This window comes from Corylus avellana, chromosome 5 (assembly GCF_965113065.1).
Source record: "Corylus avellana chromosome 5, dhCorAvel1.hap1.2, whole genome shotgun sequence".
In the NCBI taxonomy this organism is placed as follows: Eukaryota; Viridiplantae; Streptophyta; class Magnoliopsida; order Fagales; family Betulaceae; genus Corylus; species Corylus avellana.
In genome coordinates this window covers 4,123,008-4,143,868 of record NC_142494.1, presented here as the reverse complement: position 1 = coordinate 4,143,868, position 20,861 = coordinate 4,123,008, and the positions used below count along the sequence as shown (strand labels likewise).

Here is a 20,861-nt window from a genome sequence, read left to right as displayed (position 1 = left end):
TTCATTTTCATTTCAAATAAAATTGATCAGATTAATTCATTAGTCTCATATGACCATTTATTAATGAGAAATATTATATACCACACTAATTTTCATTTCACAGGCATGGTATTCGGCCTTGTCATATATATGCGCGGTTTGTCACAATATGTTTGACAAATATTAACAAGGTCAAATTACCTTTTTTCTCTTTTTTTGTAATAAACTGATAACCATTGAAGCAAAAGAAAGTTACAGGACAAACAAAGACAGGACAACCCAATCCAAACAGACTACAATCTCCTCGAAGCAGGTGAAGATGGAAATCATCTGTGAATGCAGCCTGAGAAAACCATTGCCACGGCGCAATCTGATGGACATAACCATCGGGAGTATGAAAACTCCAATGAAGCATCTAAACAGACTTTCAAAAAAGCCATGGAGAAATAGATGCACAGTAACAGTGGAAAAAAGGTTTCCAAAAAGAAACCAAAAAGAAAATAAAAAAAGATCTTCACTCACAAAGAGTCTAAAATCTAACCAGATCGGGTTTAACAAACAGCAACACAAACAAGTTACAGAAAAACAACACAACAACGATATAGAATAAAAAAGCAAGCTAAAAAGCTGAGTAAAATGTCCAAAAAACAGCAACGATGGAGTAGTCGGAGTGGTCGCACAGGGCCACGAGCCAGTGAGGGAACCAGAAGACCAGCGTAGGAGGTAGATGGAGGTGGAGCTCTGAGAAAAGGGCCTCACGTGTCAGCGCTTGGAGGACACGCGCCCACGAGTAAGATCTACTCGTAGGTGCTTGTTGAACACGCATCAGCGAGTGGTGGATGGATGGGTGAGTTGCTGGTGGCAGAGGCTGGTGGAGACGGCCTAGAACCCAAAGGAGTAGCTTGTGAGCATCTGAGACTTCCTGAAAACAAGAGAGCAGATTTTGAAAAAAATTACCCCAAAGATTTCAAGAAGAGAGCGATACCCAGACTTTGAGCGGCTAACGATGGCGGTGGTCGGAGGTCTTGCAGTGGAGGATGGGATGTTGCAATTTTTGGACAGAGATAAAGCCTCCAAGGAGGCAGATAGGGTCTCTAAAGAGACAGTTTTGGCCTCTGATGAGACAAGAAAGGGAGGGGGAGTAAGGAAGATGGAAAAAGAGAGAAAAAGGGGGAGGAGGAAGCCAGCGTCTTCTTCCTCCATGGCTGCCGAAGGTGAGTTTGGGAGATTCTAGAGGAGAGAGAAGACAGCGTTTAGCTCTCTGATAAAATGATGTTATACAATAGGTCAAATGATCTTTAATTACTCCAGTTGATGTCTCAAAAACCATCTGCATTTTGGAAGAGGAACTGAGCAGTGCGAGCCATGTTTAATGATATCTATATATCTTTTACAAACACTGGATTTGAGATTAGTTTCTGCCTAGTATTTATTAATTACTCGCAACTATAAATAAGATAAATACAAAAGACATAGACTTGGAGATGAACTCCTACCCGTACTAGAAGATAAACTTTTACCATGACTAGTCATATCCCCCTACACTAAGTTTATTCAATAGGGATAGGTTTGACAATTAGCGAGGTCAAATGATCTTTAATCACGCCAGTCGATATCCCAATTCCATCTCCATGTTGGTAGATGCATTGAGCAGTGCGTGCCATGTTTAATGACATCTTCACAACAGATTTTGGGAGGGAACTTTTGGCACTCTCTTCATTCAGCTTTTTCCATGAAGAGCTGATTAATCTCTTTATGTGATCTTGAGCTTCTTCTTTGGATACACCTTCTTGTACCATGTAGCACTCTATGGATTTCACTACATCACCTCTTTTGCTTTCAGCCTGCCAATACAAGAAACAGAAAGTAAAATCAATCTAATCAATATGGATTTCATCCATTATCATATAAAATAAGACTAATATGTCAATTTATAAAATTAATATGTACTTCTTCCATTGTCAAATAAATTAACAGCTTCTGGCTAGCTTAATTGCAAATATTTGTACCAAACGTATACCTCCCAAGTCCCCAAATCATCACTTAGTCGAGTTATGATGGATGCCCAATAAATAAGCTCAGAGCCACGCTTTAAGCAATCAAGCGCATCTTTAGATATGGTGCACCCAAGCAGAACATAAGCATGGACTATGGCTGAAGGACCACCCACAGAAATCCATGCATTTTCTAAGTACTCGTCCAAAGTTGGAGTGTATCCACTGGAAAACCATCGTCTTTCTACCAAATATGATCTACAAAGATTTGCCCACTGCCATGATAGCAACATTGGTTACACCCGGCCCCACGACATGCATTGAAGAATTGACTTCATTTTTTTTTTTCGATTTTTTTTTTTTAGCTTACCGCTTCCTTAATGTATGGGAAAGTATTGAAGCCATGATCTTTGAGAACATCAAAGACCACTTCATTAGCAAAGTTAAGCATGGCAAGATAGCAAATCCGCATGTACTCTGGAAGGTCCTCCATTGCCTTCATTTCCCATCTGCTCAAAAATATTACAAAAAAGAAAGGAAAAATATATTATGATCCAAGTGATGGTTTGGACAAATTAAAAATAAATTAACTTGTATAATCATGCGTCTGTTATACCGATCCACAGCATCAGTGAAGCATTCAAGCTCATCCAGCGATCCATACATATCATACATGTCATCAATGGCTGATAATATGCATACAAATTTGGTGACGCCTATCCTGCACTTGGAAAACTGGGGCTCAAATATACTCCCTATTGCCCACAAATAATTGATCTCTATCTGCCTGTCCCTTGAAAAAGCTAGCTTATCTTGAAAACCCAAGTCTCTCCACCACCTATATATGAATTAAGTTTCAAAGATTTCAATCTTTCTGCAAGTCTTCCATGAAAGCATATAGATGCAGGAGAAGAACATTAGTATGGATTTATTATTTATGAATGTATGTGTGTTTTAGTTTTCCTTTTCAATAAGGATTTAGTTTTCTTTTCTATTAAGATTATGTTTTCTTTTTTCAATAAGGATTTGTTTTCTTCTTCCTTCTTAAATTATGAGTACTTTTTAGTCAATATAAGAGATACACATGCATTCAATGGAATCATTTAATTTTAATGTTTCAGAATTATTTCGCTATTTGCATATTTGGAGCAATTATGATCTTTTTCTTTTCTATTTGTTATTTTTTTTCTTCCTAAATTCTTTTTTCAATTCTCAATTTTTAGTTTTTGTTATTATCTTACACAGTCTGAATAGTCATAGTTTTGCCCGACGTCATATATATTTACCATTTTTTTTTTTTAATTTTACCGATACTTACTATCTTATACTCAAAACGATAAATATATATCGTTTCTGACTGGTTCACTATCTGGATATATAGGATATATCTGTAACAAATTTTTGTCCTTAGCTAATGACTTATTGAATAGTTAAATAAAAAAATGGGACCTTTTAACTCCGCGGTACAGTAACGCCATGATAAGGTGTAAGTCACCTGTTCAAATTCGATAAGGGGCTTCAAGTTTTTTAATAATACCCGGCCATACCATAATACTCTTTTTGGAGGAATGATGGAGATCTTGTCAATGTTTATACTAAAAAAGTAACAAACCTCTATATATATATATATATACACAGAGAGAGAGAGAGAGAGAGAGAGAGCGATGAAAGTACACTATACCTTGCTAACTCTATAAGTTCCTGTTGATATACGTACTGCACTAAATTGTTATCCAACTTAGCCAGCTCAAGCAAAGTCAAGTTCTTTGCCATATCCCTTTGATACACATCAATGAAGCTCCGAGCTTCAACTCTTGGCATCCTCCAATACAGGGGGATTTCCAGTGACTGTTTCACTTGCTTAGCTGAACCACTGTCCAATTTTCCCATCAATGATTTCAGGTTTCTTATGCTAAAATCCTTGCCTTCTTCCAAAATATTTTCTCCATGCATTGCTAGGTGTGAGGCTTCATACAAACTCAGAAGTCCCTCCATGTCACTGCTTAAACTGTCCATGAATCTCCCATCACTGCTTCTGAATTTGTCAAACACATCTGCATGTTTTGCCAAAATCACTCAGAGTGGCTTCATAGAAACAAAATGAAAAACATATACATTTGGTGAAACTATGACATCACCTGAGGTAATCGAAAAACCATTTTGTCTTAAAACTCGAAACTGCAAAGCAGTGGTGTGAAGATTATTGGTAGTGAGATGTGGATACAAAAGAGCAAGAACCTCTTCAATCTCCTTTTCAAAGTGGTAAGCAACTCCTAACCGCTGCATCGTGCAAACAAGGTTTAATTGAGCACAAGGGTCTTAATTTGGTGGTCGTCAGCAAGCATTTAGCACTTCGTTTTAACGCCTCCAATCGAGTACCATATAACTCATACTACAAGATGACGTATGTGATTGATGTTAAAGTATTAATTAAATAATTAAATTAAAATAAGTGTTGATTAAAGATGTGAAAATAAGTGGACTTACAGTGTAGGGGGTGCTTAAGGTGCTTAAGGACTCAATGAGTTTGAGATCCCAAATGCTGGGATGGTACTGAGCTGATCGCCGTGGATGCACTTGTTGTAACTCATTCAACTTTGAGACGATCATGAAGGGCGAGATTAGTGGGAGGCTTTGCTTGCTGCTCTTCTATGTTGTGGCCAAACTATCCTTCTTAGGCTGTTAAGCGTAAGGCAACATGAGCTGGAGGAGGCGGAGGAAATCGTTATTTCCATCGGAAAGCTCGATGGTAATCTCATGAACATGTTGAGAAAGTTGTTGAAGAAACATATAACTCTTCTCCTTATTTATATAACATTTTAGTTGTATTTTTGTCACGAGGAAAACACAATTTGAGAAAATTATTTATTAAAGAAATATCTAAATTCCCTACTTAGATCTAACAAAGATTCAAGGGAAAACTTAATTTAGTTGCACTTTTACCACAAGATGAAAAAATAATAATTACTTATTTCCAAAGAAATGTCAATAATAGGAGGGGGATTGAGCCTAGCCTAGCCCCTTTCGTTTAACAATATGAATTTGAGATGAATAATATATATGGCGTTTTTTTTTTTTTTAGTCCATTGGCATATGAGCCACAGTTTTTGGGGTCGATAAAATGTGCTTTTCTTTGTTTAAAAGAACAAAAGGTAGAGTCATTTCTCTGCCACAGTACCTTTATTCAGAAAGCATACCATCATTGATTCAAAATGATGGTTGAAGAAACATATAATTAACTCTTCTCCTTTATTCAGAAGGCATTATTCAAAATTGGATGGTTTTCTTACAAAAAAAAATAAATAAATAAAGAATAATATGGTTGGTTTGGTAAGGCCATGCCCCCTTTAACGTTTTCTTGTTCTGCATTCCTCTTCCCAAGGAAGCTGACGTGATGGTAACTTTACAACATGGGCCATGGAACATTAAATGGAATCTTCTTATCCTCAGGAAATGGCATCGAAACAAACTCTCATTTTTTTTTTTTTAATGTTAAAATATCAATTAGATAACTAAATTTATTCGTTTTTATCATCTTAATAGGTTGAGACAAGCGTAATTTAAATAGTATTAGAATAAATGTCTTAACTTCAAACTTTGCTTCTATTATTTATGAAGTTTTAGTCCACACGTAGGTTAAAGATTTCCATTTTTTTTTAATTATTATTTTGGGGTATTACACTAGGCCCACGTGGTTTTCCCTAAATCCTTTTAAATAGAAGGTCATGCATAATATGTTAAAGAAATAACACATGTTTTCTAAATGATTACAAAATCATATACCTATCATCATGGTAAACCATCCATACACCAACCAAAAATCTTTAAACAAGCAACCTATACACATAACTACCGAAACAATGATGGACCCAGGGGGGAACCGGGAGTGGCCCTGGTCCCCACCACCCCAAATCACAAGAAAAAAAAAATTAATGTTTTTTTAGCAAATTGGTCACTCCCCAAAAATTTTTTGGCCCTTAGTGCTTCCCCAAATTGAAACTTGGGTCCATCCCTGTACAAAAATGTCTTTTTTTCTTTTTTTTTTTTTTTGTAACAAACCAACGTTCATTCAAAACAAAGAGACTACAGAGGACATAAAGGAAAGAAATGCAAGCTTACTAAAAACCCCAACCAGACAGATCTCAAACAGGAATGAGATCATAAAGGGAAAGAAAAAAAAAAGATGTGAATGCAGCCTGAGAAAACCCTTGCTGCGGCGCATACCGGTGATGGATACTACCATTAGGAGTACAAGTACCCCTATCAAACATCTAAACAGGCTTCCTAAAAAACGATGGAGATTTAGATGAAAAGTAATTGTGGAAAAAAAGTTTCCAAAAAGAAACCAAAGAGAAAAGAAAAAAAGATCAACTCCAAAGAGTTCCATCCAGTTCGGGTTAACCAATAAGCAACACAACAATAGAAAGTTACATAAAATAACAGCATAAACTCAAAAAACAGCGGCTGCTCTGGAGGAGGTCATTGATGGTGAACTCCCATGCGCCGGCAAGTAAGATCCACATGCAGGAGCGTGTGGTCCACTCGCCAGCGTGTTGATGTCGAAATGGGGCATAGAGCGCAGCGCTAGGCAGCTAGATTGCTGGGGATGCTGGTGGAGGAGAGCGTTTCAGCCAAGGGCTGATGGGGAGGAGTAGATCGGGCTTTGAAAAGGACAATCTTAAAGACTCCATAGATCTGGCCGGCGAAACGTTGAAGGAGACGATCCACGACGGGGGAGAAGCGGCCGGAAAAGGATGGAAGATGCAGCTTTTGTTTAGTGAGGATCAGGATAGATCTAGAGCAAGCTCTAGAGAGATAAGGGTTCTCTCCTGAAAAGAAAAACCCAACCAAAAGAAAAGCATAAAACTGAAGAAAAGGAAAAGAGGAGGAGGAAGGGAAACCTTCCCCTCCTCCTCTAGCACTGGCAGCTGGTTTTTTCATTCAAGGAGAGAGAACAGAGCTTTTTAGGTTAAAGGGGATACGAAAATGTCTTAAATAAGAGCAAAACATGCTTGAAACAAGATTGGAGCAAGATTTATCTCTCTTGAAGGTAACCTTCAAAAATCCTTCCTCTCTAACTCAATATTCTCTCGCTCACTTGGTTTTTGGTTTGGAGAATAGTGAAAATAGGCGACAATGGGCATCTCATTTCTTATATAGCCCTGGCAAGTCGTGTACAGTAGCTAAGGTGTCCAAATTTTATTTGCATACGCATAGAGCCGATCCACACTAAAGTTGAAAAAACGATATCTCATTTCCTCCCACTAAGGTACTTAGAACCAACCCTAACATATGTAGGTAGTAATTAAAGCACCCTTAACCCTAATTAAAGAGACGAGGGGTTTTACAATTGCCTTCTATAAGACTTGTAAGGTTTTATCTCTAGAGCACTTATGAAACTAGGGTATAGATTAAACACTAGTTCAAATCTATGTTTTGGCTTATAGAACTACCTAAAGAGTTATAGAACTGCCTTGTCACATGGTCTGTCACACTATTTTTGTTTAGTAGGGGATTGGTTTGACAATTAACGAGGTCAAATGATCTTTAATCACCCTAGTCGATGTCTCAATACCATCTCCATTTTGAAAGTGAAGCTGAGTAGTGCGAGCCATGTTTAATGACATCTTGACAATGAACTTTGGCATGGAATTTTTGGCACGCTCCACATTTAGCTTTTTCCATGAAGAGCTGATTAATCCCCTTATATGATCTTGAGCTTCTTCTTTGGATTCACTTTCTTGTACCATGTAGCACTCGATTGATTTCGCCACATCACCCCTCTTGCTTTCAGCCTATGATCACAGAAGAAATAGAAATTCACCATTCAAACTAACTTCTCTTGCAAGAAATAGTGTCAACAATGCAATACAAGTGTAGAAAACAAAGAGATGAGAGATGCGAGATGAGAGAAAGAATGAAGAGAAGAAATTCTCTGTATATTGGATTGAATAAATTGTTTCTTGTACACTTGCAGTATATATATCATATACAAAGCTGCTATACAATTAACAATAAACTATTATGTACAAGCCATATTAGTAGAAAATAAACTAAGCCATATTAGTAGAAAATAAACTAACTTCTAACTATGTACAATGCTAACTGCTGCTAACTATTCTTCAACTAACAAAACAGATTCCAGCTCATGCTCCTCTTCGTTCGCTTATACTCCCCCTCAAGATGAAGGGAATATGTTAGAGACATTCATCTTGGACATTAGATGCATAAATGGACCTAAACCAAGGGACTTAGTGAACAACTCAGCAATTTGATGTTGAGAAGTAACATGCAAAGTGCGAATGACTCCTTGCTGAATTTTCTCCTGAATGAGATGGCAATCAATTTCTATATGCTTTGTCCTCTCATGGTAGACAAGATTTGTAGCAATGTGTAATATGGCCTGACTGTAACAAAAAAAAAAAAAAAAAAAAAAAGGGGGCAGATTGAGAGTGGAAAACATGAAGATCCTTAAGAAAGCTTAGAACCCACACAATCTCACAAGTAGAAGAAGCCATAACCCAATATTCATCTTCTGTAGAGGATCTGGAGACAGTGTGTTGTTTCTTTGATTTCCATGAGATTAAAAAATCTCCTAGGAAAATGCAGTAACCACTCACAGACCTACGAGTATAAGGACATCCTGCCCAATCAGAATCACAAAAACCCTTCAGATGAAGTTTGGAAGATGCTGGATAAAACAGACTTTGGCTAGGAGCACTCTTGATATATCTCAAAACTCTATTGGCAGCATCAAGGTGTGGTTGTCTAGGGCAATCCATAAATTGACTAAGTATTTGAACTGAGTAGTAGATGTCTGGTCTGGTAATAGTGAGATAGAGTAGCCTGCCAACCAGTCTTCTATAGCATGTAGGATCTGCTAAAAGCTCACCTTCTGTTTTAGATAGTTTAAGATTGGATTCCATGGGAAATTTTGCTGGTTTGGAGGCTAACAGACCAGAATGCTCCAAAATTTCTAGGGCATACTTCCCTTGCCACAAAGAAATTCCTTTGGCACTTCGAGCTATTTTCAAGCCTAGAAAATATTTCACATCTCCAAGATCTTTCAACTTAAACTGAGCATGGAGGTACTTGGTTAAAGCTACAACTGAATCATCATTATTACTTGCTATAATGATGTCATCTACATACACTAACCAGGCTATAAAGAACAAAACCCTGCAATCTAGTGAAGAGAGAGTAGTTTGCCAAAGATTGAGAAAATCCATGAGTGATCAAAGTAGTAGAAAATTTATCAAACCAATGCCTAGAAGCCTGCTTTAAACCATAAAGAGACTTTGTGAGCCTACAAACCTTAGACTCCGCCTTGTTAGCATATCCGGGAGGCAGCTTCATGTAGACCTCTTACTTCAATTCCCCATGAAAGAAGGCATTATTAACATCCAACTGATGCAAGGACCAATTATTAACAGAAGTAAGGGCCAATAAACATCTCACAGCAGTGAGCTTGGCAACTGGAGAAAAAGTTTCAGAATAATTCAATCCTTCACATTGTGTGTAACCCTTAGCAACTAACCTTGCTTTATACCTTTCAATTGATACATTAGCCTTATATTTGATCTTAAAACCCATTTGCAGCCAATGGGAACCTTATATAGAGGCATATCAATGAGAACCCAAGTCTTATCTACTCAAGAGCAGAAATTTCAATATCCATGGCATCCTTTCAATGTTGATGTTTAATGGCTTGATGGTAAAACTGAGATTCAAAATGAGTGGAAACAAAAGACTTATATGAAGGTGACAGTTTATCATAACCTATGAAAGAAGATAGGTTATATGGAATACCTGAATTTAGTCCCATGTGTGAAGATTGAGGTGAGTGAGAAGCTGGTTGGCAATAATACTGTTGCAAGTAACCCAGTTTCTATTTAACCCTAGAAGACTCTCTAACTACAATGGAATCAGGTATTTGAATAGAATTAAAATTGGATTCAGGTTCTATATTGCAGGAGGAATTAAAATCAGATACAGCAGGATTTGCAATGACAGGTTGAGATTCATTTTGAGGTTCAGATTGAGATTCATGATGAGGTTGAGGCTCAAGTTGAGATGAGTTTCAAGTTGAGGTTCAAATTGAGATTCAAGTTCAGTTTGAGGTTCATGTTGAGGTTACGATATAGGTTCAAATTGAGGTTTAGGTTGAGGTTCATGCTGAAGTTCAGGTTGAAGTTGATCATGAGGATTTAGATTTGAACTGGAAGGATATGTGTCATGGATGAATAGTGGTAGAACAGGATTGTTAGATGAGGAAGGGACTGAAGGTTGGAAAATGCCATTAGATGTAGGATTAGCAAGACCATGAATGTATGGAAAAACAGATTTGTGAAAAATGACATCTTTGGAAACAAAAACAGATTTTGTGACTAAGTCTAAGAGGATATAAGCTTTGTATCTAGAAGGGTATCCAAAAAGCAAACAAGGTTTAGCTCTAGGTTCAAGTTTATATATTTCTATGCCTTGAAAGTGTGGAGGCGTAGCAAAGACAGCCAAACACTTTTAAATGAGAATATGTTGGAGGTTTGGAAAACAAAATCTCATAAGGAGATTTGTTTGACAATAATGGAGTTGGTATTCTATTAACGAGGTCGGCAGCAGTTGTGACACAATCAGTCCAAAAAGAAAATGGAAGATTAGCTTGAAACCTATGTGATCTACCTACCTTAAGAAGATGTTGATGCTTTCGTTCAACTTTGGCACTATGTTGAGGTGATTCTACACAACTTAATTGATGTAGAACTCCTTTATTAGAATAGAATTCTGCCATGTTAAACTCAGGACCATTATCTAATCTTAGGACTTTGATTTTGGAATAGAAATGAGTTTCAATGAGATGAAAGAAAGATTGAATGTAAGATCTGGTTTGACCTTTTGATTACATCAAATGAACTCATGTATAACGACTAAAGTCATCCACAATGGTTAAGAAAAAATGACATTCATTTCTAGAACTTATAGAGAAAGGCCTGTAAATGTCACAATGAATGATATCAAAGATTTTATTTGATGTAGAAGTACTAACAAGAAATGTAATGTCTTTCTGTTTTGCCAAAGGGCAAAACAGTACAAGTATTATTGAGAGTACAAGAAATTTCAGGGTTTGGAGTTTGTGTCAACTTAAGCCTATAATCTGATAAATGGCCTAGCCTATAATGCCAAATATCAATGCTAACATTCTTGATAGAAGCTGAAAAAGGAAAAGAAGGAACACACTATGATGAAGGTGCTGAAACTATGACTGGATTAGCTTTCTGCAGCAAGTAGTAAAGACCATCCTTCTCCTCACCCACACCAGTCGTCACCCATGTCACCAGATTCTGTATGAAAGAAAGGTTAGCTAGGAAAACAAAACAGTAATTGAAACATTTAATGATTTTGCTGGCTGAAAGGAGATTGAATGAAAAAGAAGGAACATACAAAACATCAGTGAGTGTCAAGTATTTCGAGATTCCGACGGTGCCAATGTGAGTAACACTAGCAAATTGACCATTGGGTAGTTTAACTTGTGAGGAAACAGCGGTTCTGATTGTAGTGTCTGGAGAAACAAAACTAATCATATGATTAGTAGCCCTAGTGTCGATGATCCAAGCTTGTGTTTGAGAAATTGTAGAAACTCTAGATAATATGGATTCATGACAAGATGAAAAAATAGAATGTTTTGGATTAAGAAAAGATGAAACAGAAGGTTTACCTAAAACTTTTGCAAAAAGATGATCATCAGTAGAGGTACTACCTAATTAATGAACCGATGGTGTGTTTGATGTTTTCATATTGGTTTGCTGCATAAACACTAAAAAAGGCGTTTAAGCTACAGTAGTGTTCAACTATGTATATTAATGTACTCTTGGTGAAAACACCATAACCGCTTTATCTCCCAACAAGTGGTATCAGAGCCAGGTTAGCTTTCTGCGACGGGTGTCTGGACATGTCAAGTTTAGAGTTGTGTCTGTATCCGCAACCCTTGACGCGAGACACTCTTGAAAATGTAAAAAGACTCACTAATGAGGGAAAGTTAGGTCAATGTGAAGAGACTCACAAGTCAATGGGAGATTGTTATGAGTGCAGTTGTAAGTGTTGAGTCTCATATTGAGAAAATATAAAAGAAAAGAGTACTTAATATACCTAAGTTGACCTTAGCCCATTAGCTTAGGCTTTTGGGGTAGAGTAGGGTTTAACTATGTATATTAATATACTCTTGGTAAAAACTTTATAACCACTTTATCTCCCAACAATACCACTCCAATATAACTAACGAGATATTATCCAATTCAAATGAACCGGAGAGGATCCTAATTCAACATAGGTAGTAATTAAAGCACCATTAACCCTAATTAAAGAGAGGAGGGGTGTTACAACTACCTTCTATGAGACTAAGGTTTTATCTCTAGAGCGGTTATGAAATTAGGATATAGATTAAACACTAGTTCAAATCTACGTGTTGGCTTATAGAACTACCTAAAGAGAAGAAAACATGTGTGTGAGATATGTCCAACTAGTCAAACAGGTTAGCTGGTTCGACACTTGTTTACAATGCTATGCAAATTAGCTCTGACATATTATCACTAAGTGAAGGTTCAAGCCCTAAAGATACTTTCATTTATGTATCTATTTTCTTATTAGTCAAGCTGTGTTTTAATTTTTGAAAATAGTGAGGGATTTTCAAAATTATCATAATTGTGTGTGTGAGTGTGTGCGCGCGCGCACGTGTTTGGTTTGGGAACATTTTATAATAGAAAGTATTTAAAGAGTATCGAAAGAAAAGAGTCTCACACGGAAAATACACAACTTAATGGAAGCATTCATTTCTCTTGTATCTTGGAGAAGTGTTTGCTACAAATCAGTACAATCCAATTGATTAGAATTGGTGGGACTATATAACTTACTTTATGAGCATTCAGTTCTCTATTTCACATTTCTGTACTAACAATTTATGAATCAAAATAATTAATTCAGTACTTTGCTCACACTATTTTTATTCAGCAGGGAATTGGTTTGATAATTAACGAGGTCAAATGATCTTTAACCACCCCAGTCGATGTCCCAATACCATCTCCATTTTGGAGGAGAAACGGAGCACTGCGAGCCATGTTTAATGACATCTTGACAATGGACTTTGGCATGGAATTTTTGGCACTCTCCTCATTCAGCTTTCTCCATGAATAGCTGATTAATCTCTTTATGTGATCTTGAGCTTCTTCTTTGGATACACTTTCTTGTACCATGTAGCACTCAATGGATTTCGCCACATCACCTCTCTTGCTTTCAGCCTATGATCACAGAAGAAATAGAAATTCACCAATCAAACTAACTTCTCTTGCAAGAAATAGCTTTAATCATTTGCAACAGTTTGTAGCAGACGTACCTCTGAAGTCCCCAACTCATCACTTAGTCGAGTTATGAGGGATGCCCAATATATAAGCTCAGAGCCAAGCTTTAAGCAATCAAGTGCATCTTTAGATATGGTACGTGCACCCAAGCAGAACATAAGCATGGACTATGGCTGAAGGACCACCCACAGAAATCCATGCATTTTCTAAGTACTCGTCCACAGTTGGAGTGTATCCACTGGAAAACCACCGTCTTTCTACCAAATATGATCGACAAAGATTTGCCCACTGCCATGAAAACAACAATATTGATTACACCCCCCACGACATGCATTGAACAATTGACTTCAATTTTGTTTTTTGCTTTTATGTTTATGGCTTACCGCTTCCTTAATGTAGGGGAATATATTCAAGCCATGATCTTTGAGAACATCAAAGACCACTTCATTAGCAAAGTTAAGCATGGCAAGATAGCAAATCCGCATGTACTCTGGAAGGTCCTCCATGGCCTCCATTTCCCATCTGCTCAAAAATATTACAAAAAAAAAAGAAAGGAAAAGTATATATTATGATGCAAGTGATGGTTTGGACAAAATAAAAATAAATTAACATGTATAATCATGCTTTTATTATACCGATCCACAGCATCAGTGAAACATTCGAGCTCATCCAGCGATCCATATATATCATACATGTCATCAATAGCTGATAATATGCATACAAATTTGGTGAGGCCTATCCTGCACTTGGAAAACTGGGGCTAAAAAATCATCCCCACGGCCGACAAATAATTCTCCATTAACCCGTGCCTTCAAAAGGGTAGCTTATCTTTGAAACCCAAGTCTCTCCACCACCTATAGATATGAATCAAATTTCAAAGATGTCAATCTTTCTTCAAGTCTTCCATGAAAGCATGCATATGGATGAAAGTAAACGTAACCTTTCTAACTCTTTAACTTCTTGTTGATATACGTATTGCACTAAATTGTAATCCAGCTTAGCCAGCTCAAGCAAAGTCAAGTTCTCTGCCATATCCCTTTGATACACATCAATGAAGCTCCGAGCTTCAACTCTTGGCATCCTCCAATACATTTTCCCATCAATGATTTCAGGTTTTTTATGCTAAAATCCTTGCCTTCTTCCAAAATATTTTCTCCATGCATCCCAAGGTGTGAGGCTTCATACAAACTCAGAAGTCCCTCCATGTCACTGCTTAAGTTGTCCATGAATCTCCCATCGCTGTTTCTGAATTTGTCAAACACGTCTGTTTTGCCAAAATCACTCAGATATGCTTCATAGAAAGAACATGAAAAAGATACAGATTTGGTGAAACTATGACATCAGTACCTGAGCTAATCGAAAAACAATTTTGTCTTAAAACTCGAAACTGCAAAGCAGTGGTGTGAAGATTGGTAGTGAGATTTGGATACAAAAGAGCAAGAGCCTCTTCAATGTCCTTTTCAAAGTGGTAAGCAACTCCCAACCGCTGCATCGTGGAACCAAGCTTCAATAGAGCACAAGGGTCTTTGGTGGACATTAGCAAGCATTTAGTGCTTTATTTCAACTCCTCGAATCGGGTACCATACAGCTCATACTGGAAGATGACGTATTGATTAAATGATTAAATTAAGAAGCACTTTTGAAATAAGCAATGATTTAAGACGTGAGAATAAGTAGACTTACAGTGTAGGGGGTGCTTAAGGACTCGATGAGTTTGAGGTCCCAAATGCTGGGATGGTACTGAGCTGATTGCCGTGGATGCACTTGCTGTAACTCATTCAACTTTGAGACGATCATCAAGGGCGAGATTATTGGGAGGCTTTGCTTGCTGCTTCTTCTATATATATGCTGTGGCCGAACTACCCTTCTTGGGCAACTAAGCGTAAGGCAACATGAGGTGGAGGAGGCGGAGGAAGTCATTATTTCCATCGGAAAGCTTGATGGTAATCTCATGAACATGTTGAGAAAGTTATTGAAGAAACATATAACTCTTCTCCTTATATATATATATATACATCTCAAACAAACATATAAGCGGACTAATACAGTACTCTGCTACAATAGCAGAGCTACATATAAGCGGGTTACATAGTTACTGTAGCATAGCTACAGTGCGCTCGAACGCACACGGGCAGTAGAGACAAAAAGGAGTCCGAAATATAGAAGGAAAGTTTTTCTAGGTCTCCCAATCCGACTGGGAGGCTGAATTACAATTTTTTTGGGATTCTTAGGGCTTTTAGGGTTTTCCTAATCCCTATAAATAGGCCTCTAAGCTTTGAGAAAAGGGAGACACTGCTTCTTAGAGCTAGAAATCAGAAAATTGTCTTTGGAACTTAGAAGATCATGAACGGCTAAACCCCTTCATGGGGTATTGATGTAACCCTATCCAAGCGCAATAGTTTGATTGTATTTAATTTCTAGACTTTCAATTTATGCATGTTGATTGTATAACTATGAGAATTGCTACCTTTTGATTATGTTCTTAATTATTAAATGCAATTGTTCTTAAATTCCAAAATCAATATTTGTGAAATTCTTCTCTTGTCTTAGAAAGTATTTTACTTTTGTTGATCTCAAATCATTCTTGTTTTGTGTGATTATGAGAATGATGGTTATACAACGGGTTTAATTGACATATAATCAATCGGATTTGATAGGTCATGCCTAGGGAAGACGGATTGTACTACACCCTAGTTTAGTATAATTTAGGTAGACAGTTCGTGCCAACCGAAGATGGGTTACACTTATTCATTGATTTTATGTATCCTATTAAAGAAATTGATAATTTATACCTAAGAAAGACGGGTCGTACCACATCTTAGTGGTTAGGTGGACGATCCGTGCCTACCGAAGATAGATTATGCTTATTCTTTAATAAGGTAGCTTCTTGTTTATTTATAACATGCATAGAATGAATTTTTAAGATTAATTATGATTAGCCATTGTTGTGCGGATAGAGGTGAAGTCAATACCCTACACTCTTTCTCTTATTTTAAATCTCTTTTATTTTCATGCACTTTAGTTTTAAAGAAAATTAAATCAATTCTCTTTTTCATTAAGTTAATTTTGATCTTTCGAATTTGATAACAAAACCCCTGCAATCCTTGAGGTTCGACACCCTTTCTATAACCGTATCCTACAAAGATTCGTCATATTACGAGTGGTTATTTTTATAATTGATATTTTTTGTCACAAAAATACCACATCAATTATCATGAAGATGAGTCATATCCCATCAATTGGCCTCAACAACACCAAGAGGAGCCATCTTCGTAGTTCTACGGTCAATCATACTCCTTTCTTAGCCCCAGTTTGTTGCAATCCATTGCCAAGATAGAAGCTCATGAAGAGGAGCCATGATAAGTGCTAAAATATTTATATTTTCAGCCCTTAACTTGCATGTTTTAATCCTTTGGTTTTGGTTAATTAGGACATTTTACTGCCTTTTTGTATTTTCTTTGTTTTATAGGCTTTTGGAAGAAAAGAAAGCATTTCTGGAAAAATTCCAAGCTTAAAGGGGCAAATTGGGAAGACCTAGAGGATATGGTTAAGCTTAACCAATCATGGTTAAAGTTTAATCAAATAAAGGAAATGATTAATTCGGAATTTCTCAATTTGAAGTCAAATCGGATTGGATGCAAAATTGGATTCTGAATACGTCTCGGTATTTTGACCATAACTTTCATCTCAAATATCCGATTGAGGTGATTCAAGCGGCATTGGAAAGCTAACTCAAACTACTACAATTCATTGTGAAATATAATTTTCCCAATTCGGAGCGCCGCAAGGCCAAAATCATGCCGCAAGATAGGACCGCAATTCTGGGCGAATCCTATTCCGATTTGGGCTTAGGTTTTCTTTAACCTAATTGGGCTTGGACTTAAATCTCCGAAATTCCTAAGATTACTAGGGCTTCTAGGACTCTCCTAAGCCCTATAAATAGACCTCTAAGCCTCACAATTGAGGGGGGATCAGACGAAGACGCGCCGGGGGCGCCGTTCTTGGTTGCTTTCCGTGTTTTCTGGGTTTTTGTAGCTTGGAACTCGAATTCTTTTGTAAGTTTTTAATTTTAATGAAGCAATTTAGTTTCTTTATGATTTCTTTTGTCATGAGAGGCTAATTCTTCAACTAAGGTTGAAGATGAAGCCTCACCACTGATTAGTTTTATATTTTTATGTTTCGTTCGTACAAATCCGTCGTTTAATGTAATGTATGTTCGTTTCAGTTCAATTGTGTGATAAAATTGTGATTGATTGTTGTTTATAAATCATGAAAATGTTGGATATTCGTTGTGTTTCATCCAACGGATACATCGAATGATTTGATTGAGACTTATATCCATTGTAATTTACGGATACAATGGATGATTTGATCTCAATTGGATATTCGTTGTGATTTGTAATAGAGATGGATTCATCGAATGATTCAATTGGTTTATAAAAAAACAATAGAACATATATAGGGTTTAATTGTTTGTCGGATGCATGAATGAAAACATAAGAATGTATGCTTTGATTTGGTGAGGTGAATTCTAAAACCTTAGTCGTTTATCTTTTGATTATTTTTATTTTATTTAGTTTATGTTAGTTTATTTTCAAAATCAAAATCATTCGGAACTAGGTTAAGATATAATTGATTTAGATAGAAATTAAATTTCACAAACACAATTCCCTGTGGATCGACCTCGCACTTGCACACACACTATATTGCACACGACTCGTGCGCTTGCGAGTACAATTAAATTTGTACATCAAGCCACCTCCATTCAATTGGCCTCAACAATACCAAGAAGAAGAGTGTCAAAGTCAGTTTGTTGCCAATCCTAATGCACAATACATGGAGGAAAAGTGAACTTACTATCATAAGCAAACAACCACCACACTTGGGAATGAAGAAACTGTTGAGGAGAATTTTTGTGAGCCAAGTCTTGAAGATGCTTTGGGAGAGCGCTTTGATCAATTTGGAGGTGACCTAGACCTGAACAAGCTACTTGAGCAAGCTGAGATTTTTGTGAGCCAAGTCTTGACGATCCTTTGAGAGAGCGCTTTGATCAATTTGGAGGTGACCTAAACCTGAATAAGCTACTTGAGCAAGCTGAGATTTTTTGTGAGCCAAGTTTTGAGGATTCGTTGAGAGAGCGTTTTGGTCAAATTGGATGTGACCTGAATCTTGACAAGTTCCTCAAGCAAGCTGAGATGTTTAGTAAGCCAAGCCTGGAGGATCCATTGGAAGAGCGCTTTGCTCAATTTGAATTTGATCTGGACCTTGACATGATACGTGAGCAAGTTGAGGCCTTATTGGATTCCACTCTCGGAACAACAAAGTGGAAGAAGAAGAAGAGGAGCAAACTCAAGTTCCACAAGAACCACATTGGGAAAAAGAAGAGAGCACTGAGACTTCTTCAACATTAGCTCTTATTCCCGAATTACCAAGAGTCCAAGAGAGAAGTCTGTTGGAGTTATGTGATGAGCAAATTGAGGACATCAAGATAGAAAAATTCCCTGCGTATTCTTCATATTTTATTCCAGTTCATGATTCCCTTCCGGATGAGAAACTGTTTGAGAAGACTCAGAATGGTCTACCCCGATCTATAGACAATTGGAATCACCCTGCAATATGAAAAATTCATTCTCTTTGGTGCAAGAGAAAAAAATACTGGTGTTTCAAGTTTAAGAGGAGGACAACAGTCTGGCTGAAGACATTAAACTTAGCGCTCATGGGAGGCACCCCATAGCATATCCTTTTTATTTCTTTGTTTGTTTGTTTGTTTTTTTTTTTTTTTTTCGTTGTTATTTTAGTGTTTTGTTTTTCAGGGATAAATGTGCTTGCATTCAAGTTTGGGGGTGTGCTATGAGCCATACTAGTCCAGCCAATTTCAATTATTTTCCGAGTAAGATCTTTCCATGTTATACACACATTGGGGACAGTGTGTAATTTAAGTTTGGGGGTATGAGAAACACTTTACACACACTTTGTCCAATTTTTGGAAAAAAAAAATGCATGTTCATGTTTGTCTTAAAATTTTGGTTGATTTGAAAAAATTATTATTTGATTTTCATTAGTAAGTTTAAAATTTTGAACACATGATCTGATGATTGAATTTTTAAGTTTGGTTACTTACTTTTGGCAATTGAGAATTCACATGTTTGATCTGATCTACACAAGCACATTAGCACATAATTTGTGGGGTATGACATGAGAGTCTGATGTGTATGTTTCTATGTCTTGAGTGAAACTGGATGACTTGTTGGATGGACACTTTGGCATACTACTTATATGTAAAAAAAAAAAAAAAAAAAAAAAAAAAAAAAAAAAAATTGAGCATGGATAAGCTTTTCACTAAGTAACTGGACATCTTGCTTGAGTAAGCAATGAGTGTTCACGTCAAAATGTGAAGAATTTTGATTTGATTAATGTCCTGGTTAGTTTGGTTTCGTAACCTTTTTTACTCAAGTTCGTAAGTCCTTAGAGGTTTCTTTACACCTAATGCCCTAAAACTACCTAGTTTGGGAGTCATTGACTTAACACTCGTTGCTTGGGTCAATTAGAAAGCTTAAGAGAACCAAACATTGCATAGCCTAACCAAGAAAAAAAAAAAAAAAAAAGTTATGCCATAGTTATTCATTCTGATGGGAATTTCAATGAATTTTGAGATATTGAGACAATACATATTGAGAATAATTGAAAACTTCATATTTATGTGCTAGTTCACTTTACACTATTTCGAACTTGTGATGCCTTAGCTATCTTTTGTAAGTAATTAGACTTTAAAATTTCAATTCATTGTGAAGATGGAGTTTGTCTTTTAAACTTGCTAATGAATGAAAATCATGGTTTTGAGTGACACTTGGAATTTTGGATAACATGACTTGTACATAATGTTTGTGAGTAACATTCCTGAAAAACCCGCACGAGACTTCACTCATCCTATAAAGAATGCCTAGGGGTTTAAAAAACTTGTTACATATGCTAAATGCAATCGTACATCCCACGAAAGATGAATTTATCTTTTTGTTTTATATTTTTTATTTTTTTTTTAGTTTTGCATTGCTAAGTGACTAGCAATATGTAAGTTTGGGGGTATGTTAAGTGCCAAAATATTCATATTTTAGCCCTTAATTTATATTTGTTAATTCCTTAGTTTTGTTAGTTTATGTTATTTCATTTCTTTTATGTGTTTTTATGTGTTTTTGTAGGTTTTTGGAAGGAAATAAACCATTTCTGCAAGTATCATGCTTAAAGAACAAATTTAAAAAAAGTTAGAAGTTTTGGATCTTTGGATAGAGCGATCGATCGCACTAGACCAGCGATCGAGTGTCCAAAGCCAAGGAGTGAGCGCAAGGCGTGTGCTCGTGTGCAGAAGAAGAAGCTTGAGCGTATATGCACTCGAGCGCATCATATAGATGATCAATCGCAGGTCTGCAATCAAGCGCACTCGTGTGCTGGAGCCAAAAGGCATGCGGCCTGACTCATTTTTCCTTCCAAAATAGGGTTTTCCAAATCCCACTAGTAATAAGACTTAGATCTCCGACTTTACTAA

The 20,861-nt window shown here is 36.8% G+C and overlaps 1 protein-coding gene and 1 pseudogene across 1 annotated transcript; both read right to left on the bottom strand.

The window, feature by feature from the left end:
- Nucleotides 1-1,383: 1,383 nt before the first annotated feature.
- Nucleotides 1,384-4,265, bottom strand: LOC132182836 (putative terpene synthase 9). Its single transcript, XM_088516425.1, has 6 exons — nt 4,112-4,265; nt 3,655-4,027; nt 2,590-2,811; nt 2,344-2,482; nt 2,000-2,248; nt 1,384-1,823 (listed from the first exon to the last, which is right to left on the bottom strand). Exons 1-6 carry the CDS (start codon nt 4,257-4,259, stop codon nt 1,530-1,532), a joined length of 1,425 nt encoding a protein of 474 aa, XP_088372551.1. The 5' UTR covers nt 4,260-4,265; the 3' UTR covers nt 1,384-1,529.
- An 8,635-nt stretch (nt 4,266-12,900) lies between these two features.
- LOC132181644 (putative terpene synthase 9) lies at nt 12,901-15,250 on the bottom strand (annotated as a pseudogene).
- Between the last annotated feature and the right edge of the window lie 5,611 nt (nt 15,251-20,861).